We start from the raw sequence: 23,394 nt of genomic DNA on the forward strand, positions 1-23,394 counted from the left end.
TCGTGTGGGGTTTGCCTTTCGGCCAATCAGGAAGCGGGAGGACCAGCTCCCTGATTGGCCAGGAGGAGGATCAGTGTAACAATAGCGAATTTTCATTCGCTATTGTCACACAATTGGCGGGCTCGGGAGGGCAATGCTCTGCGCCTCGGCCGCCACAGTGAAATTATTTAAAGCCCGGTACCGTTTGATACCGTTTGATCCACGGACCGGTACCGGTCCGCGGACCGGGGGTTGGGGAACACTGCCTTTTCAATGCCACTTTCCAAAAATGGGTAGTTTGGGGAATATTTGTACTGTCCTGCCATTTTAAGACCTCAGGAAAAAGGAGATAGGTCTTCAGTACATCAGGATCAATTTTTAGATAGACAATAGTTTTCCTATGCTAAATATACACAGATTTGGGTTATTTTTACTAAAGAAATGTAGCAGAATATATTTTGGGCTAAATTTATGATCATTTGCAAATTTATAACAGAAACAAAAAGAAAAACGAGTTTTGGTTTCCCCAAAATGTTCAGTCTTTGTTTATTTAGGAAAATATAAAAAACCCAGTGATGATCAAATACCACCAAAAGAAAGCGCTATTTGTGTGAGCAAAATGATAAAAAAAAAAAAAAAAAAACCTAGTTTGGGTACAGTGTTGCATGATCACACAAATTGTCAAAGTGCGACAGTGCTGAAAGCCGAAAATTGGCCTGGGCAGGAGGGGGTAAAAGTGCCTGGTATTGAAGTGGTTAAGAAAACAATTTTTTTTTGTTTACCTGCAAAATCTCTTGGGATTACAACAGAGGACAGAGGGCATCTTCATATCCATTCTAACAGAGACCAAAGAAAAAGAAGAAAAAAAAGGAGGAGGCAGCTGGTTGGCGGGGGATGAGACAGCAAATGCACCCCTAGGCATAAATCCTTCCAGCTAGTCAAGCATTTGTAGCAAGCTATGAACCACAACGGAAGAGCGGCGGGGTCCCCGTTTTCTGCGATATACTTTTGGTAACCCAAAAATCTTTTTTTTTTCTTTAGAGTACATGCCAGGACACAGGGCATTAGGAAAACTTTGTAAAAGTATGAACCTAAAGTCCAGGTAGCAGCTTTACAAACTTGAGCTAACAAAGCCTGATAACACATAGCCCAGGAAGTACCAACTACTCCTGCAAGAATAAGCTTCCACCAAACACGGTAGAACTTTGCACTTTAGACCATGAGCTTGAGAAATCAGCTGACAGATCCACAGAGAAATGATAGATTGGGAAACTCTGTGACCCTTCCTTGGGCCATCAGAAAGTACAAAAAAAGAGGGAATCAGACTTTGGATTTAAATTGTGCCTAACATTTTCTGCGCCTACACCAATATTAATTACTACCATATATACACACACACACACACATGAAATTGTGAATACACACATCAACATAATTATGGATAAAAGAACATAAATAGAAGACAATTCTTTAATAAATAACTGCATGAATGAATCAATTCTCTTTTCTTCTATGATGTGTTCTCCCATTTCCTCAAAAGGCCACCTCTTGCATCTTGATCAATATTCCAGTAAAAACAGTGTACAGCGACTCCCATTACCAATTCACTTATGTGCTCACCTCCAACTGAGCACCTGCCAGATTTCAGGTCAAAAGCATCGCCCCCTCTTTGTGACAACCCTCAAATTTTACTCCAATGCAGCATCGATCTATTTTTATCTTTTAAAAAATCCAGGTCCTCTCGGCAATCAAACTCATACAAGACAGGGGCCCCTCATGGTGCAGTACATTAAAAAAAAATCTTTATTAGGCTGGGTTCACACTACGGTTTTCCCGTCCGTCAGCCGCATACGATTTATATGAAAAAACGTATGCGGCTGAAACGGACGGGAACGTATGGAACCGCACATATGTACGTTTTCCATTGACATTAATGTTAAAGGAAAACGTATGCGGTTGCCATACTGTTTTAAAAACGACCGCAAAACCGTGGTTGAACACGGTTTTGCGTACGTTTAAAAAACGTTTTGCCAGCAAATCGTACGCACCCGGATGCATCTGAGTGCATACGATTTGCAATGCATTCTCTATCTATACGTTTTCCCGTCCGGGCCCGTACGTTTTCGATACTGAAATCGTATGCGGCTGACGGACGGGAAAACCGTAGTGTGATCCCAGCCTTAATGTAAAATTGCACATGTGTGCAGTAGAGCTGCAGGATTAATCGCAAGAAAATCGCGATCTCGATTCAACCCCCCCCCCCCCCAATCTCCAGGACAGATGACCTGCGATTTTCGGGTGCGGCCATATGAAAGTCCCCGGCTTCGGCATAGCTCCGGAGCGGCAGCCATCTCGGTACACCCGGCGGCGGCTGTCTCGTAGGAAGTGACGTTTCGGCGCCGCCATCTTGCTCCACCCCACACTCCTGCACAGTAATGATAGTGAGAAGGGGGCAAGCGGACATCTTGTTACACCCAACAGTTATTTTCAACACAAAACGAAGCTTATGTGGTTAAATACAGAATATGTAAATCTGACGGACTGTTAACCACTTTAGCCCCGGGCCTGTTTTTCAGAGTCGGTGTTTACGAGACAAAACCATTTTTTTTTGCTAGAAAATTACTTAAAACCCCCAAACATTATATATTTTTTTTTCTAACACCCTAGAGAATAAAATGGAAGTCATTGCAATACTTTTTGTCACACCGTATTTGCGCAGCGGTCTTACAAGCGCACTTTTTTTGGAAAAAATTCACTTTTTTAAATGAAAAAATAAGACAATAAATTTGGCCCAATTTTTTTATATATTGTGAAAGATAATGTTACGCCGAGTAAAATGATACCCAACATGTCACGCTTAAAAATTGCGCCCGCTCGTGGCATGGCGTCAAACTTTTACCCTTAAAAATCTTGATAGGCGACGTTTAAAAAATTCTACAGGTTGCATTTTTTGAGTTACAGAGTAGGCCTAAGGCTAAAATTAATGCTCTCGCTCCAACGATCGCGGCGATACCTCACTTGTGTGGTTTGAATACCGTTTTCATATGTCGGCGCTACTCGCGTATACGTTCGCTTCTACGCGCGAGCTCGACGGGGCGCTTTAAAAACATTTTTTTTTGCTTTTCGCATTTATTTTTATTTATTTTAGAATTTTTAACACTGAAAAAAAAAAAAAAAAAAAATTATCACTTTTATTCCTATTACAAGGAATGTAAACATCCCTTGTAATAGAAAAAAGCATGACAGGTCCTCTTAAATATGAGATCTGGGGTCAAAAAGACCTCATATCTCATATTTGGGCTTAAATGCAAAAAAAAAAAAAAAAAAATTGGAAATGTCATTTTTTCAAATGACAAAAAAAAAAAAATGTTTCTTTAAGACGCTGGGCGGGACTGACGTTTTGACGTCACTTCCGCCCAGCGGAGCTATGGGGACGGGCGAAGGAGATTTTTCCTTCAGTCTCGTCCCCGCTCAGCTGCCGGATGGTCGCGATCTCCTCCGCCGCTACCGACGGCTCCGGTAAGCGGCGGAGGGCGCGGGACAGCGGCGGGAGGGGGGGGCCCTCTCCCGCCACCGATAACGGCGATCTCGCGGCGAATTCGCCGCGGAGACCGCCATTATCGTTAACACGGCCGCCCACAGAAGAGATGAATATCTCGATTGTGGCAGCAGCTGCTGCCGTTACCGAGATATTCATCTCTAAAGTGAGGACGTATAACGGCGGTGGGCGGTCGGCAAGTAGTTAAAATTTAGTTAAATGTGAAAATCAGGAGGTGTTCTTTCACATTAGCAAGCATGTAAGGTCAGCAGGTTTTCTGCGGCTTTTTAAATTTAACATGTAAACAGTCCGTCAGATTTACACATAAGCTCCTTTTGTGTTGAAAATAATTTTAAATAAATACAATTTTGAGAATCGAGAGAGAATTGTGATCTTCATTTTATACAAAAGAATCAAGATTCTCATTTTTCCCAGAATCGTGCAGCTCTAATGTGCAGTAAAAAAAAAAAAAAAAAATAGCACAAACAGCGGGCAGCGGCTCCTACATCACTACTGGTTTCGGCACAATCACCCAGCTCCACCCTGACTGACAATATGCAGCAGTCAACACCTCAGGAGGTGTGGAAATTTAACAACTCGTCCAAGGGACTAAATCAGGGTCTTAGGCTGGCCGGCCATACGTCAAATTAATTTTCTTTTGAAAATCAGAAAATGTGTGGGTTTTGTGATGGTGTACCACCATTGATTTTAATATTTGGCCAACCAAGCCTTCAATTTCATCACGTGTTGCTACAGAAAATTTGTGGCTGGGAATCTTTTTTACGAAAATTTCCCCCCCCTATTTCTTTTTTGGAGTACATTTCTCGCACGATTCACCAATCATCGATTAGAAAATCGTTTGTTTGTCAAAAAATTTCCAACATGTCCAATTACTCAAATTCGATGGCCACACGAAAATCAGCTGTTGCTGCAGCCCACTAATGGTGCGAAATATCGGAAGTTGACCATAGGGAATAACCGGCGGGTCAGATGGCCCCCGGGCGTCCGTATGATCTTTCGGAGAGAGGGCGCAATGTTACGACGTCACGCCAGGCCTCTGCATTTGAAGAAAATTCCACAGCCTCGGCTGGGAATCCAAAACCTGTCACGCACTATTCCTATTACAAGAGATGTTTACATTCCTTGTAAAAGGAATAAAAAGTGATAAAGTCAAAAAGTCAAAATTGAAAAAGTAAGATAAACAAAAAAATTTAAAGCGCCCCTGTCCCCGCGCGCAGAAGCAAGTCACGCCCAACTATGTTAAAAAGACGTGAGGCATCACCACGAACGTCAGAGCGAGAGCAATAATTCTAGCACAAGACCTCCTCTGTAACTCTAGAACAGGTAACATGTAAAAAAAAATAATAATAATTAAAAGCGTCGCCTATGAAGATTTTTTTAAGTACAGAAGTTTGGCGCCATTCCACGTGTGCGCAATTTCAAAGCATGACATGTAAGGCCAGATCCTCCATCACATTATTCAAAAAAGTTGGGCTAACTTGATGATATAGATACACACACACACACACACAGGAAACAGTTTTTCTCCCCAAAAAAAGCGTTTGAAAAAAATTACTGTGCAAATACTGTGCAAGATAAAAAGTTGCAACGACCTATTTTATTCCCTAAATTTTTTTTTCTTATGTAGGAGTGAAGTGTCAGAATTGGACTGGGTAGCAAGTAGCTAAATGAGGTTTAAACAAACAATGCACAGTTTAGCTCCTACTCACCTCACTGCCTATCTCCAGCACCGCACCCAGGGATTATGTGGGATGGGAAAGACGTGTGATGAGCGCCAATTGGATGCTCATTATGAAAAAGGGAGTGTTGAGCTCTTAACGGGGTATACACTACAAGGGAAGTTACATCCAGCTTCCACTCTACCCCATGAAACCGTCAGGGCATTCACCATTCCATGCAGCAGGACCGCCTTAGGGTTGTCCAATCTTCACAGCAAGCTATACCATGAGGGTCATCAGGGACTCGTCTCCCCAGCTAGGGACCACTGCCCTTGACAAAAATATCACTCTGCGGGTCTGCAATCAATATATCATTGCACAGGGTCCTGTCAGGAAGAGTAGTGCCAACCAGCAACATTACAGGCCATCCTTGCGTGTCCAGGTACCATACCTCTGGGCGTAGTAGTCAACCATAGTCAATGGATCTGGAGGATGAGTCACCTAATCCAATGGAACCATTAAGAACTGCCATAAAGTCTTGCTGGGATGAGTTATGCCTAGGAGTTCAATTTCCTTTGTCAGTGTCCAAAAACCTGAAGGCGACAGCATAATCCTAACTTAAAGCGGGGGTTCACCCTATTAATAAAAAAAAAAAAAAAAAACATTTTTTTTCTTCTAGCATAAAATGAGGCATAGTAGCGCGAGCTACAGTATGCCTGTCTTTATTTATTTATCCCCGTACTCACAGTGTAATCGTAGAGACAAGATTCCGACCCCCCTCGGGGAATGGGCGTTCCTATGGAGAGGGAGCATGATTGACGGCCGGCTATGGCACGTCACGCTTCTCCGGAAATACCCGAAATAGGACTTGGCGCTTCACGGCGCCTGCGCATAGTCTGTGCGCAGGCGCCGTGAAGAGCCGAGGCCTGTTCCGGCTGTCTTCGGGGAGCGTGACGTGCCAGAGCCGGCCGTCAATCACCTTCCCTCTCCATAGGAACGCCCATTCCCCGCGGGGAGTCGGAATCTTGTCTCTACGATTACACTGCGAGTACGGGACTAAAAAAATAAAGACAGGCATACTGTAGCTCGCGCTACTATGCCTCATTTTATGCTAAAAACATGTTAATAAGGGTGAACCACCGCTTTAATGGATTTGAAGATACCATGTCCTGGGATTTACGCTAAAGAAAAATTCAAAAGCAACTCAATCGCCCTGCGCACACACCAGAATGCAAACAGCAATTGTTTCACACAAGTAAAGTTCCTTTGCGGACAGAGCAATAATTCTATAACCATAAATTACAGTCAATGTGTTAATAAACCCAGGACCCTGTATTCACTTTATCGGGTCTCCCACAGTACACAGAACATGGAAATGCAATGACTTTAGTAAATATAAACTGCTAAATACCTTCTCTCATCAGCAGTATATAGCAGTAGGGCTGCAACTAACGATTATTTTCATAATCGATTAGTTGGCCGATTGTTTCGATTAAATCGGTTAATAATATAAAAAAAAAAAAAAAAAAAAAAAATTGCTGCGTTTTTTATTTTTTTGGGCCAATTTGTTGTTGGGTAGATTAAAAAAAACACAAATTGACGCAAAAACGCAGCTTCTCCATTGAAGCATATTGAACCAAAAAAACAAAATAGCACAGGTGTGCATTAACCACTACCCGACGGCCGTACGACTTTATACGGCCGCAGGGTGGTTCTGAATCTAACTGGCCGTGTTTTTACGGCCTGCGCGCGCATCCAGCGGCGCGCGCTCGCCGCATCGCTGAGATGCCGATGCGAGTGCCTGGTGGCCGTGATGTCCGCCAGGTACCTGCGATCGGCGGTTACAGGGACAAGACGTGGAGCTCTGTGTGTAAACACAGAGATCCATGTCCTGTCAGGGGAGAGAGGAGACCGATCTGTGTCCCTGTACATAGGGACATAGATCGGTCACCTCCCCCAGTCACCACCCTCCACCTACAGTTAGAACACAATTTAGGGTACACATTTAACCCCTTCCTCACCCCCTAGTGTTAACCCCTTCAATGCCAGTCACATTTATACACTAAATAGTGCATATTTATAGCACTGATCGCTGTATAAATGTGAATGGCGCCAAAAATGTGTCAAAAGTGTCCGATGTGTCCGCCATAATGTCGCAGTCACGAAAAAAATGCTGATCGCCGCCATTAGTAGTAAAAAAAAATAATAATAATAATAATAATAATAATAATAATTCTGTCCCCTATTTTGTAAGCGCAATAACTTTTGCGCAAACCAGACGCTTCTTGCGATTTTTTTTTCCCCAAAAATATGTAGAAGAATACGTATCGCCTAGACTGAGAAAAAAAATATTTTTAAAAAAAAATTGGGCTATTTATTATAGCAACAAGTAAAAAATAGTTTTTTTTTTTTCAAAATTGACGCTCTATTTTTGTTTATAGCGCAAAAAATAAAAACCGCAGAGGCGATCAAATACCACCAAAAGAAAGCTCTATTTGTGGGGAAAAAAAGGACGTCAATTTTGTTTGGGAGCCACGTTGCACGACCGTGCAATTGTCAGTTAAAGTGACGCAGTGCCACAAGCTGAAATTTCACCTGGTCAGGAAGGGGTCTATGTGCCCAGTAAGGAAGTGGTTAAAAAAAGTCCTTGCCCTTTACAAATATGCAGCAGCTGAAAAAAGCATGGATGTTAGCGTGTCCCAAAGGAAACAATGTAAATGAACTATAGTGTGTTTCTGCAAAAAGCACCAAAAAACACAAAGGTGTGACCCAGGCCTGAGATGTTTAGTAACATAATGGGGTAAAATAACTAAAATGAGTAAAAAAAAAAAAAAAAGAGAAAATAATCACTACTGTAAGGGGGTTACAGTGAAAGTAATATTTACAGTAGCGATTTGCTCTTTTTGCACTATAAAAGGATATATATATATATTTTTTTTTTAACCCCCGCTATGTTACTGGCCGATTAATCGATTATGAAAATAGTAATCGATAATGAAATCAATCGATTAGTTGTTTCGGCCCTATATAGCAGACTTGTGATTTTCATCAGTGTCTGGCCAAGCACTGGTTAAAGGAGTTCTCTGACCTAAAACTTTTAACCCCCGCTGTGCCCGGGCTGTAAAACTATACAAAATAAACTTTCACTTACCTGCCTACGATCCCCCTTTGTTCCGATATCGCCGTCCCGCTCTCCGGTCCCTTCCGCTTCCTGCGTGTCGGTGACTCACAGTGCGCTCAGCCTATCAGCGGCCGCAGCAATGTCCCGTCGCGGCCGCTGATAGGCTGAGCGCACTGTGAGTCACCGACACGCAGGAAGCGGAAGAGACCGGGACCGGAGAACGGGACGGCGATATCGGAACAACGGGGGATCGTAGGCAGGTAAGTGAAAGTTTATTTTGTATAGTTTTACAGCCCGGCCACAGCGGGGGTTAAAAGTTTTAGGTCAGAGAACTCCTTTAAAGCGTGAAGCCTCCTACAAGCTTTAACCAGTGCTTGGACAGACACCGATAGAAGTCACAAGTCGGCCATCTACTTTGACTATCCTATGAGGCTGTCTGGACAGTGCTGATGGGTCCTGTACCATCACATGCGTAATCACTCTCTCTCTCCCCCCCCCCCCCCCCCCCCAAAAAAAACTCTAGCAATACACACCTGACTGAGCATGTGCAGAGTGACTCCAAAGGCCGTTTTATCAGGAGATGGATTGGGGACAGCAGGAGAGGATTAAACAGCCTTTTTACACAATGCGGAGGATTAACCCCTTAAGTTCCACAGTGAGTTTAACAAGCATGCTTTACTGCATATACAGACCGATTTTTGATTCTAACTTGAAAGCATAACTAAAAAAAGGCAAAAACTTTTTTTTTGGATAGAGTGGGGAAAAAAAAAAAAAAAAAAAAAATCACAATTTTGGGTTGTCCCCAGAAAAGTAGTAGAGGGGACATTTTCCAATGGCGATACTAGTTCTGGGGACCTGGGCGTCCCAACGAAATGTATTTAATTTGCAGGGACATCCTCTCACTTCATGTTTGGCTATGGGAAAGGAAGTAAAAGGGAATCTCCGCAATGGAAGAGAAAAAAAAAAAAGAAGGGGGTTATAACACTCCCTCGCTCTACCCAAAAATTAACAAAAAATATAATCTGGTATTCTATTGTGCTTGTGTGCATTAACATTTGTTTATTTTTCCTTAAAATATGCATGTGATAGGGGGCGTTCAAGTCAATCCGTAATTCTATTTTACAGGTATGAATAGGAATGATAGCATGTTGGTACTACATGCAGTAGTAAGTGTGTCCTATTACAGATCACATGCTTGACGAAGGGGTCCTGCGTGGCTCCAAAACGTTGCACTACACTGTTCTGTGATGTAATCTTTAATTAAAAAACGTTTTGACGAATCTGGAGATCCTTGGTGTCCAGAGGAATATCTACATTACTATTACAGATAGGCAGGCACATGTCGCAGGGACCGTTAATAAAAAATAATAAACAGTGCTAGTGCGTGCATGGAACAGCTCCACCACCAAAAAATATTTGAACGTTTTTAAGGGTAAAAAGGGATTGTAAGTGTTTATTGGGACAAACATGGCATTATTCATATGGATTTTCTACCCTGTGCTGCCAATATCAACAGTGAACATTACGGTCGTGTTCCGAGTGATGTGCATACACGTCTAGAGAAAAAAAAAAAACGGATTACCAAGGGAGCCCTGTTTTTCCAGGACAACGCACAAGCTCATACTGCTCACCACACTACATGCACATTATAGCAACTCAGCTGGGAGGTATAGCCACAACCCCCTTAAAGCCTGGACCTCGCTCTGGGCGATTTTCAGCCATTTGGAGCCCTATAGAGTTCCTCGGAGGTCAGCATTTCGGCACCGATGACGAAGTGAAGCAGGCTGTCCTAGGATGGTTCAGGTGTACAGACAAATCTTTCTAGCCCAAAGCTTTCCAGGCATTAAACGCTGGGATAAGTGTATAAATATGTAGCAGGGGAGTATGTCGAAAAATAAAAATGCAGTTTCCACTCCTTGAAATAATTTTTTTATTATATAAACTCAAGTCCCAATGTGACTAGAAAGCCCCTTGTATATTCAAACCACACAAATGCGTTTACCATCACTTTAACAGAGAAGAGGGGGGGGGGGGGTATAGTTAGGTCCATATACATTTGGACACATGCACAATTTTGGGTTTTATTTTCTCCAGATATTTACCAAAACATATTCAAGATATAGTTAGTTATATAATGGATATGGACTGAATGTTCACACTCTCAGGTTTATTTTGAGGGTACGTACATCCAAATCAGAAGAAGGGTTTAGGAATTTGAGCCCAAAATAGCAATCCTCCCCTTTTCAAGGGACCAAAAGTAATTGGACAAAAGAATCAAAAAGCAGTTTTATGGCCAGGTGTGGGCTACTCCTTTGTTATTTCCTCATCAATTAAGCAGGAAAGAGGTCTGGAGTTGATTCTAACTGTGGTATTTGCATTTGGAATCTATTGCTGTGAACCTACATTATGCATTCAAAGGAGCCGTCAATGCAAATGAAACAGGCCATTGTAAAGCTTCAAAAAGGAAACAAATATATCAGAGAGATAGCAGCAACATTAGGAAAAGCCAAATCAACAGCTTGGTACATTCTGAGGAAAGACTAATGCACTGCACTGGTTAGCTCAGCAACATAAAATAGCTGATCCTAATGCCGCGTACACACGATCATTTTCCGGGTTCTAAAAAATAAAATAAAAATAAATAAAAAAACGTTTTTCAGGCTCTAGAAAAAAACAATGTTTTTTTCAACTTGATCAATAAAACGGCCTTGACTACACACAGTCGTGAAAAAAAAATGCTCTAGCAAAGCGCGGTGACGTACAACACCAACGACGGCACTATAAAGGGGAAGTTCCATGCGGATGGCGCCACCCTTGGGGCTGCTTTAGCTGATTTCGGGTTAGTAAAAGACGATTCGCGCTTTTCTGTCTGTTACAGTGTGATGAATGTGCTTACTCTTACATTACGAACGGTAGTTTTACCAGAACGAGCGCTCCCATCTTATAACTTGCTTCTGAGCATGCGCGGATTTTTCACGTTGTTAAAGTTCACACACACGACCATTTTTTACAACCCGAAAAATGACAACGTTAAAAACGGCGTGAAAAAATAGAGCATGTTCGAAAAAAAAAAAATGTTGCCAATTTTTTAGAACCCGAAAAATGCTCTGAAGCCCACACACAATCGTTTTTAATGGCATTTAAAAAAAAAGTAATTTTTTAGAACCCGAAAAATGATCGTGTGTACGTGGCATAAAACTTTGCCAAAAAAAAAAAACCACACACACACACACACACACACACACACACACACACACACACACACACACACACACACGTTCTAAAAAGCCAGAGCAGTTCTGGAAAAGCATTCTTAATCTGTACTGAACGACGGGAAGATAAAGTGTGAAGAAGGCTTGGAAAAGCACATGATCCAAAGCACACAACGTCATCTGTAAAACATGGTAGGGGCAGTGTGATGACATGGGCATGCATGGTTTCCAGTGGCACTGGGTCCTTGGTGTTAATGTGACAGAAGCAGCCAAATGTATTCTGCAGTGTTTATATATACTGCCAGCCCAGATTCAGCCAAACGCAGCAAAGTTGATTGGACAGCGCTTCACAGTACAGATGGACAATGATCCAAAACACACTGCAAAAGCAACCCAGGAGCTTTTTAAGAAAAAGTGGAATATTCTGCAATGGTCGAGTCAATCACCTGATCTCAACCCAAAGGAGCAAAAAGGGTCGCTGGTTCGAATCCCAACCACGACACCATCTGCCTGGAGTTTTCATGTTCTCCCTGTGCCTGCGTGGGTTGGGTTTCCTTTGGGTATTTCAGTTTCCTCCCACACTCTAAAGACATGCTGGTAGGTTAATCCGATCCTGTCTAAAATTGGCCCTAGTATGTATGAATGTGAGTTAGGGACCTTAGGTTGTAAGCTCCTTGAGGGTAGGGACTGATGTGAATGTACAATGTATATGTAAAGCGCTGTGTAAATTGACAGTGCTGTACAAATAACTGAAATAATAATAATAATTAATAAAATGCATTTCACTTGCTGAAGGCAAAAACAACCCACAAAACAGAACAACTGAAGACAGCTGCAGTTAGATCCTGGCAAAGCATCAGACGGGAGGAACCCCAGTCTTTGGTAATGTCCATGGGTTTCAGACTTCAGGTAGTCATGGGGGGGGGGGGGGGGGGGAGAGACCATGTATAAAAATTGTTGAGTTCTTACAATTTGTGCTTATTAATATTTATGTTCAAGCCCTTGAATTAAAGCCAAAAGTCTGCACTTTAAAATTTAATTTGGATTGTTTTGTTTTAATTTTATTCTGGTGGCATACAGAGCCAAAAGTATCAAAATTGTGCCGTGTCAAAATATATATGGACCCAACTGTATATCAGCATTATCACATGGCGACAGAGTCCTTAACCCCAAGTAAATTCCAACAAGAGCTACTTAACACAGACGCTACCCTTGGGTATTGACAGGCAAATGGAAAAATTACTGTAAGCAGTGTGGGGGATTGAATTTAAAGAGAAATTCAATTCAAGACTAGAATTTTTTCCGTTTACCACACCCCTAGGTAGATGCAGAACTGTTCTGAAGCTGCATTTCTCCCCAGCCACCTCTAGCTTGAGAAGTTAGCAAAGACTACTGTTCCCTTAGTTCTTGGTCTTCACTGAGTGGACAGCCAATGACTGCCAGTAACAGTGTGTGTTCCACCAGCGCTCATTGGAGCACTAGGCTGTGAATGGGGAGGAAGCGGCTGGCTCAGGCTCTCAGCAGCTTGCGAAGGGCTGCGTCAGCTGCTGGTCCAGGATGGATTCTGACACTAAAGTCAGGATCTCTCCAGTGCCTGCACTGGTCGAGTGACATCAGAGCCAACAGCGAGCTTTAGAACGAAGTGCGCGCCTGTGATCCTCAGAAGTGGGCAAAAAAAAAAAAAAAAAAAACATACCGGTATACTAAATATATACACATACATACATAAAAATAAATTAAAAAAAAGAGAGACCACAATTCCTAATTTTACATTTGGAGATAAACCTTGTGTAAGAGTTTGAATGTAACTTACAGACTGTGGAGGTACTTTGCCACTGCTGCGCCCCCTGAAAAGAAAGAAAACATTTTTTTTTAAATGAAATTGAAGAATCTCTCAAGACCTGTATATTTTTCAGGTTTTAATCAGCAAGTGGCAAGACTTGCCATTCTACAAGCGAATGCAGATTTATTTTTTTGTACTGGCTAAAAGTCATTATATGCAACAAATAAAAGAAAAAGATTTTTTATTTTTTTCCTCCCATTTTAAAAACAAACTATGCAAAAGCAGAATAGAATGCACGCTACTACAAAGGTCAGTGTCGCTATAGGCTGTAAAGCTGCATGCTTTTAGATTCACTGCCTGTAACTAGGGGTGCAACGGATCAAAAAACTCACGGTTCCGATCGTTCCTCGAATCAGGAGGCACGGATTGGATCATTTTTCGGATCGGCAAAAAAAAAAAAAAAAAAAAAATCTCCCCCACTGTAAAATCCACATCTCCCCCACTGAAGTGGTGTCACCGGGTGCAGGAAAAAAAATGGTGTCACCTCCCCCCTCCCACCAACTATAGTCTCCCCTCAGTAAAGAACCCCCTCAGTGCAGACACCCGCATCAGTGCAGACACCCCCCCCCCCCCAGGTAGACAGCTTCTGTTAAACAGGCATACCGAAAAAACAACAGCTGATCATTGCTACTTCTTAGTAGTGGAGATCACTGCATCAATATTGGCTGATGAGGGGAGAGGGAAGGTGATTGATGGATGTGTCACTCAGCTCCGCTGCAGTCTGTTGAGAGAAGGGTACGGATCGCTTTCCCGGGAGGGGCGGGGGCGGGGCTACACATCGATTATCTCGGTCGCATGCATCGGGGGCACCCGAAACGCGATGCACCGATAGAGATAGATAGATAGATATACACACATATACACCGAAACAACGAATCGATTAATCGACAACTAATCAATTATGAAATTAATCGATTACAATTTTCATAATCGAGTAATCGGCCAGTTACATAATAGGGTTAAAAAAACAAAAATTATCCCTTTATAGTACAAAAAACAAGCAGCCGGTTCACACTGGGGCGACTTGCGATCCGACTTCATGTCGCCTCAAGTCGTCCCCAGTCGTGCTGTAGAGAAAAACAATGGAAGTGAATGGGAGCAGTGTTAATACACAGGACTCAAGGCGATCCGACTTCAGAAAAGGTTCCTGTACTACTTCAATCCGACTTGTAGGCGATTTGTACCCATTGATTTCAATGGAAGTCGCCTCAGAAGTCGGATCACTGTGAAGCTACTTTCCAGGAAGATAACATACATTTCTCAGGCAAACCCCTCCTTCCCCCTCCCTCTCCCAGAGCTGATTGTTGTTTGATTGGCCACTGGAAAGTCTCCTGTCCTGGAGACGACTTCAAGTCTTGTTGTAAATCTCCCCAGATCGCCCTGTGGTTCATGCTCAAGTCGTGTTGGAGTTGCTTCTGAAAGTCGTGCTGGAAGTCGTGTCGCCCTAGTGTGAACCGACTCACTGTCGCACAGTAAAAAAAAAAAAAAAAGTACAGTAGCGATTTGCTCTTTTTGTACTTTTTTAACCCCATTATGTTACTAAACATCTTAGGCCTGGGTTCACACCTCAGTTTTTTGCAGAAACACACTACAGTTCATTTCCATGTTTTCCTATGGGACACGTTCACATGATTTTTTTTCAGCTGCTGGACTTAACGCAAACGGGGCTTTTTTTTTTTTTTTGGTTCAATATACTTCAATGAAGAAGCTGCAGAAAAGCATGTAATGTGTTTTTGCGGCAATTTGTGTTTTGTAATCTGCCCAACAACAAATTGGCCTAAAAAAATGTAAAAATGCCATTTTTTTTTTTTATGCTATTATCCGATTAATCGAAACAATAATCGGCCAACTAATCGATTATGAAAATAATCGTTAGTTGCAGATATATATATATATATATATATATATATATATATATATAAAATATAGGGCTGCAACTAATATATGGCTGCAACTAACGATTATTTTCATAATCGATTAGTTGGCCGATTATTGTTTCGATTAATCGGATAATAGCCTTTATGGGCCAATTTGTTGTTGGGCAGATTACAAAAACACAAATTGCCGCAAAAACACATTACATGCTTTTCTGGAGCTTCTTCATTGAAGTATATTGAACCAAAAAAAAAAAAAAAAGCCCCGTTTTGCGTTAAAAAGTCTAGCAGCTGAAAAAAAAATCATGGATGTGAACGTGTCCCATAGGAAAACATGGAAATGAACTGTATTGTGTTTCTGCAAAAAGCACCAAAAAAAAACTTGGTGTGAATCCAGGCCTAAGACGTTTAGTAACATAATGGGGTTAAAAAAACAAAAAGAAGTACAAAAAGAGCAAATAATCGCTATTGTAAGGGGTTCATTTTTTTACTGTGGGACAGTGAAAGCAATATTTACAGAAGCAATTTGCTTTTTTGTACTATAAAGGGCTAATATTAGTTAGAACCCCATTATGTTACAGGCCGATTATGAAAATAATCGATTACAATTTTCTTAATCAATTAGTTGTTGATCAATTAGTTGTTTCGGCCCTAATTATATTAACCCTTTCGCGCCGAGCGTACGCATATATGCGTCCTTGGCTTTCATCACCCCGGTACCGGTCACATCGGCTGCAGGCATCCCGATACCGTTGTTTAGAGCCGGCGATTGGCTATCCAGACATAACAAACGATGCGGCTAAAAGCCGCTCGGTTGTTAATGCCGGAGGAGCGGGAGGGGACATCCCCCCCTCTCTGACCGGGCCTCCCGTCCCACTGGGAGACCCGATCCTCCATCCGGCGCCTTCTGTGTCCAGGCAGAGACTGAAACTAAGCCGTAAACGTCTTTGATTCAGTCTCCGCAATGTTAACACGGAAGCGACGTCATGACGTCACTTCTGGGTTTTAAAGCGGCCCCTCCCCGCGAGCTTGCGCAACAAAGAAAACGCATACGGAAGTCGCGCCCGCATATGAAAACTGTGTTCAAATCACACATGTGAGGTATCGCTGCGATCGTCAGAGCGAGAGCAATAATTCTAGCCGTAGACCTACTCTGCAACTCTAACCTGGTAACTGTAAAAAATAAAAAAAAAACAACTTAAAGCGTCGCCTATGGAGATTTTTAGGTACCGTAGTTTGTCGCCATTCCACGAGTGCGTGCAATTATAAAGCGTAACATGCTTGGTATCTATTTACTCGGCGCAACATCATCTTTCACATTATGCAAAAAAATTGGGGTAACTTTACTTTTTCCTTTTTTTTAAATTCATGAAAAAAAAAAATTCCAAAAAAGTTGCGTTTAAAACACCGCCGCACAAATACCGTGTGACATTAAATATTGCAACAATCGCCATTTTATTCTCTAGATTCTCTGCTAAAATTTATTTTAATAATTATATATATATATATATATATATATATATATATATATATATATATATATATATATATATATATATATATATATATATATATAACATTTTTGGGGGTTCTAAGTAATTTTCTAGCAAAAAATACGGATTTTAACTTGTAAACACCAAATGTCAGAAATAGGCTTAGGCATGCAAGGGTTATATAAATATTTTAATGGAAAACAAAACAGTAAAGTTAGCCCGGTTTTGTATAATTTGAAAGATGATGTTACACCGAGTAAATAGATACCCAATATGTCACGCTTTAAAATTGCACACACTAATGGAATGGCGCCAAACTTCGGTACTTAAAAATCTCCATAGGTGACTTTATTTTTTTACAGGTTAACAGTTTAAAGTTACAGAGGTCTAGTGCTAGAATTGTTGCTCGTTCTCTAACACACCCAGCGATACCTCACATGTGGTTTGTACGACGTTTAAAATGTGTAGGCGGGACTTACATGTGTGTCTGCTTCTGAGCGTAAGCCAACAGGGAAAACCATTTAACACATTACGTCACATGAAAATGTTCATATGGCGAGCAACCTCTTCACTTAGCATGCCACAAAAAAATAAGTCGGACATTAAGTCGTCTGAAAATCTAAGCGTGTGTACGAGGCTTAAGGGCTCTTTCACACGGAGCGGACCGTTTCCGGGTCCGCTCCGTGTGTCTCCGTCGGCTCAGCGGGGATCCCCGCTCAGCTGTCGGCGGATAGGGCGGTCCCCGCACACAGTGCAGGGACCGCCCGCCCTGTCTCTGCTCCGTTGTCCCCTATGGGGAACCTGATGCAGACGGACCGTCTGTCCGTCTGCATCAGTTCTGCTCCGCCGAACGGAAGAAAAAGAGGGTTTCTTCCGTTCGGAAAAGCGGAACCCGACTGACGCGGACGCTAGCGGATGCTCCATCTGCTAACGGACGCGTCCCCATAGGGATTCATTACAAGTCCGTTAACGGACTTGTAATGAACGGACAGACGGAGCGGACGTCTGAAAGGGGCCTAAGTGTGGTATGTGCATTTGGAATCTATTTCTGCAAGAACCTGCGTCATCATGCATTAAAAAGTGCTGTGCATACAAGTGAAACAGGGCATTGTAAGGCTTCAAAAATTAAACAAATACATCAGAGAGGTGGCAGCAACATTAGGAGTGACCAAAACAGTATATTCTGAAAGTGATACCACACCACAAAGTACAAACTATTTAATAAGCCTGAAAAATAGAAAAGTCTATTTAGACTTTGCCAAAAAAACATCTAAAAAAGCCAGACCAGTACTGGAAAAAGCATTCTTTGGTCAGATAAAAACCAAGATTAAAAGTGGTACTAAAAAGGTTCATGTTTAAATAATAAATAAAAAAAACACACACACACAGTGCAGTTAGTTTTCATCCTCTTCTGGGGTCCCACGGCAGCTCTCTCGGGGCCTCCCCACAATAGCTAACCCTCTCTGGGAAGCTCTCTCCCGAGGGGGGCTAACTTGCGGGCATGCTCCGGTGTTATACACTTGGCGTACATAGCCGCCGACTGTATGACTCGGCCCCGCCCCCTGGCGGCCGTGTCATTGGATTCGATTGCACTGCCATCAATCTAGCCCATGAACAGCCGAGAAGCCGTGGAGAGAACGACGCCTGATCGCGCACACAGAAGTTCAGGGCTCAGGCAAGTAAAAACGGGGGCTCAGACAGTACAAGGTGTTTTTTCACCTTAATGCATAGGATGCAATAAGGTGAAGAAAAAAAAAAAAACAAGGCTTTACAACCCCTTTAATCTGTACCAGAATGACAGGAAGTATGTACAGTGATGGAAATAAGTATTTGAACACCCTGCTATTTTGCAAGTTCTCCCACTTGGAAATCATGGAGGGGTCTGAAATTGTTATCGTAGGTGCATGTCCACTGTGAGAGACATAATCAAAAAAAATAAAAATCCAGAAATCACAATGTATGATTTTTTTAACTATTTATTTGTATGATACAGCTGCAAATAAGTATTTGAACACCTGAGAAAATCAATGTTAATATTTGGTACAGTAGCTTTTGTTTGCAATTACAGAGGTCAAACGTTTCTTGTAGTTTTTCACCAGGTTTGCACACACTGGAGGAGGGATTTTGGCCCACTCCTCCACACAGATCTTCTCTAGATCAGTCAGGTTTCTGGGCTGTCGCTGAGAAACACGGAGTTTGAGCTCCCTCCAAAGATTCTCTATTGGGTTTAGGTCTGGAGACTGGCTAGGCCACGTCAGAACCTTGATATGCTTCGTACAGAGCCACTCCTTGGTTATCCTGGCTGTGTGCTTCGGGTCATTGTCATGTTGGAAGACCCAGCCTCGACCGATCTTCAAAGCTCTAACTGAGGGAAGGAGGTTGTTGCCCAAAATCTCGCAATACATGGCCCCGGTCATCCTCTCCTTAATACAGTGCAGTCGCCCTGTCCCATGTGCAGAAAAACACCCCCAAAGCATGATGCTACCACCCCCATGCTTCACAGTAGGGATGGTGTTCTTGGGATGGTACTCATTATTCTTCTTCCTCCAAACACGGTTAGTGGAATTATGACCAAAAAGTTCTATTTTGGTCTCATCTGACCACATGACTTTCTCCCATGACTCCTCTGGATCATCCAAATGGTCATTGGCAAACTTAAGACGGGCCTTGACATGTGCTGGTTTAAGCAGGGGAACCTTCCGTGCCATGCATGATTTCAAACCATGACGTCTTAGTGTATTACCAACAGTAACCTTGGAAACGGTGGTCCCAGCTCTTTTCAGGTCATTGACCAGCTCCTCCCGTGTAGTCCTGGGCTGATTTCTCACCTTTCTTAGGATCATTGAGACCCCACGAGGTGAGATTTTGCATGGAGCCCCAGTCCGAGGGAGATTGACATTCATGTTTAGCTTCTTCAATTTTCTAATGATTGCTCCAACAGTGGACCTTTTTTCACCAAGCTGCTTGGCAATTTCCCCGTAGCCCTTTCCAGCCTTGTGGAGGTGTACAATTTTGTCTCTAGATGAAGGTCTGAGGGAAAAAATCTGTTTGGTGGACAAGAAAGCATTTCCATCTTGTACCCTGATGAAAACTCATCGCAAACTCACTGGTTGGAAAGCAGGGAGGTCCACCCAGTTGCAAACTCGCTAAGGCGACCCCCCCACCCGAGAGTCAGGCGGGCCAACCCTTCATGCAGTTGCAGACTTGTTTGCAGGCTTGCGAACCCAGGGATGCCTTTTGTCCCTCAGCTGGCCCCCTGTCGGCCCAGGAACCTGTGGGCCCGGACTGACAAAAAAAAAACCTTCTGAGCGGAAAAGGAGGGCCCTGGCCTACGGCGCCTTACCCTTTCTGGATTGTGGGAGCCGTGTGCCCTTAGCCCCAGTGACATCCTTAATGTCATCCAGCGAGGCTCCAAATAGCCTCTCACCCCAGAAAGGCAAATCAGCCAGAGTCTTCTTGGAAGCCTGGTCCGCGGACCAGCATTTTAGCCAAATCAGGCGACGCAGATACAGAGGCTCTAGAAAGCAGGGGAGCTGTGTCCAGGGCTGCATCGCAGACATATTTGAGGCCATGCACCAACTGGTCAGCCATTTCTACGCAGACCGGGGGAAACCTGTTGTCTTTCCAACTACTAGCCCATTCTGGATTTGTCTGTGACACCAGAGCCGCAGCCAAAACTGGCCGTAATGCAGATCCCAGCATGGTAAACATGGACTGGGCCACCACCTCGGACCTTCTATCTGCAAGGTCCTTAAATGCAGGAGTCTCCTCAACCGGAATAGTGGTTACTTTGTTTAACCGGGATACCGGGGGGGGGGGTTGGTCCAAAACCGGGGGAGATGCCCATTTTTTTTCAGAAGGCTCTCCTCAAAAGGGTAACGGAACGCCATGCGTTTTGGGACCAAAAAGGTCCTCTGCGGTCGTTCCCATTCCTGGTCTATAAACGTATCAAAATAAGTTATATAAGGAAATGCCCTTGTAGTGCTGGTTGGCTTGTGGGACCAAAAAGGGACCGGCACCTCAGTAGATGCCCCAGTTGTATCTTCCAGATTGAGGGTTTCCCGCACTGCGGTGATAAGTGCTCCAACAAGCACCTTTTCCTGTGCTGACCCGGAGTCTTCCTCACTGTCCAAATGGTCCTGGTCTGCATACTCTGACCCTTCAGAACAGAGGTCCCGTTTCACAGCCAGGCCCTAATCAGAGCTTTCCCCAGAAGCTGGTGGGGGAAGGGGGCATTTTTTTTTTCCCCTTGCGCCCGCACACTGCTACCACCCTGGCAACAAATAATTCTACCGCGGCACCGGTTGCTACCACCGGAATGGCTGGGGAAGAAAAACGCCAGCTTCTGATACCATGCTGACCCATACACTTGACAGCCACTCAGGGAACAAGTCAAGGTACAAGAAAAGGCCCACTTTCCTAGCTGCCCAGATGGAGGGGTATTCCCAGAGGACTCACAGCCCTGACCCAGGCACTGCTTCAGCGATGTCATCCGCTCTAAACTCCTGCACAGAGTGTGCCTGAGATGTCTCTGAGGTGATCTGCCGCTCACGCCGTTCAGAATGACAAACCAGTGCTAGAGGTCCAGGCAATGTAAAAATCCCTACAAAGATTCCCCACTCAGGAAAAAAAAAAAAAAGGGGGCGTGAGCTACAAGAAAATGTCCGACCGTTGTATTAGCATTAACAGCGCGGCTTTCTGATGTAAAAATAAAAGACCGCAAAAACACTGGGCCTTCGAGCGAAGGCCCCCCACAAGGCAGACCACCCACACTAGAGCAGACCGGACACACCGCGCAGCCCCCAGCCAGGACCCGGAGCCCCCCTCAGGGACCCCCTGGTGAGGTACACAGCAGGCCCAGCAAAGCAAGGGGAGGAGGGATGGACGGGGAGAGAGGAAAGGGAGGACTAGAGACCCGCTAATTGACCACCCCAGGAATGCCCAGCTGTTCCATCCTGCCAAGACAGGAGGAACTTTACTTACACGTCCGTGCGAGGACTTGCTGGTGCGTTCCTGACAGACCTACTTCTGAGCAGTACAGAGTAGCTGTCTGCCACGGTTCACTGACTTAGAGCAGTGTTTCTCAACTCCAGTCCTCAAGGCGCCCCAACACGTCATGTTTTCAGTCTTTCCATTATTTTGCACAGGTGATTTGATCAATTGCATTGCCTTAGTAATTACCACAGCGGTTTCATCCAAGGGAAATCCTAAAAACATGACCTGTTGGGGCGCCTTGAGGACTGGAGTTGAGAAACACTGACTTAGACAGCAGTAGCCCAGTCACATGTGAATCCCGGAGCACATAGCTCACCGGCCACCCCTGGAGCAAACGGGGCATGTCGTGGCCGACCCAGCGCGTAGATAAGGCCTGCTCATGCTCGATGGCCAGACTGGGGAGACTACAAGGATCTATAATATCCAGCCTGTCACCAATAACCCAGGATCAAAAAATAAATAAAAGTTCTTCAGGACCATGGGCCCAAAAGGGAGCCAGGTCCTTCTCTACTAGGCAAAAAAAAAACACTGAGCTGCCGAGTACAGTTTGAGGGGTTATGACCAGAGGGACCACCCCCTGGGCGGGCTGTTCAGCTTTGCTAAATAGTACATGTTTTTAACTATTAACATGTCTGCCTAGTCCTCTCCTGATAGATGGAACCCTACAGTCAAAACTATAAGGAAGATGTGTCCGTCCATGGACGAAAGAGAAATATAGTTTACACCTTTAATACATCCCTTTCACACAGGCGGACTGTTCAGGTTTTAGGCAGACCTGAACGAATGCTCCGTGCACCTCTATGGAGTCACGGATGTCAGCGGTGACATGTCCGCTGACATCCGACCTGCTCCAATCCGCCAAAATGTGATGGATGGAAACTAGGGTTGTCCCGATACCGATAATTTGCGATAGAAAATTGTACTTCCGCAAATACCGCCGATGCCTAAATAGAATACTCAGCCCCCCCACCCGTCGCCGCCGCTACCCCGCATCAAGCCTGGTTAATACGAGCGGGGAACATTACAGCTTTCATTTGAATAGCTGTAATGTTCTCGCTGCGTATAGACACTCCCCCTTGCTCGGGTTATCTGTCCAATCCCGAGCAAGGGGGAGTGTCTATACGCGGCGCGAATCATTACAGCTATTCAAATGAAAGCGTAATGTTCCCCGCCCGTATTAGCGGCGCGGCAGCATGCAGGTAAGGGGGGGGGGGGACATGGCTGCTTATATGGGGGGGGGACATGGCTGCATCTGTGGGGGGGACATGGCTGCATCTGTGGGGGGGGCATGGCTGCATCTGTGGGGGGGGGGGGCGGGCATGGCTGCATTTGGGGACACATTTTAAAAAAAAAGTATCGGTATTGGCGAGTACTTGAAAAAAAGTATCGGTACTTGTACTCAGTCCTAAAAAAAGTGGTATCGGGACAACCCTATTTTCCAACCGTTTGGCGTATCGGATGAAGTCGGACTCTATGGTCCGTCTTCATCTGATCCCCCATAGGGGAAGGCAGCACTCCGACAGGTCAGTCCCTGCACAGTGCAGAGACAGACCTGTCATCTGCCTGCTCAGCGGGGATCGACGGAGCGATCCCTGCTGAGTAAAGCAGAGCCCGTACACGTCTGTGTGAAAGGGCCCTTTGAGTCAAAAGGCTCAGAACT

At 44.0% G+C, this 23,394-nt stretch overlaps 1 protein-coding gene across 3 annotated transcripts in view; it reads right to left on the reverse strand.

Moving 5' to 3' along the window:
- Window positions 1-23,394, reverse strand: part of ATXN2 (ataxin 2) — a 125,926-nt gene that overhangs the window by 96,787 nt on the left and 5,745 nt on the right. For all 3 annotated transcript variants that reach the window (XM_040346397.1, XM_040346389.1, XM_040346383.1), the window contains exon 2: window positions 13,343-13,376. In XM_040346397.1, the coding sequence (XP_040202331.1) occupies window positions 13,343-13,376 (34 nt within the window). The remainder of the gene's footprint in view (window positions 1-13,342; window positions 13,377-23,394) is intronic.

This window comes from Rana temporaria, chromosome 1 (assembly GCF_905171775.1).
Source record: "Rana temporaria chromosome 1, aRanTem1.1, whole genome shotgun sequence".
Classification (NCBI taxonomy): domain Eukaryota; kingdom Metazoa; phylum Chordata; class Amphibia; order Anura; family Ranidae; genus Rana; species Rana temporaria.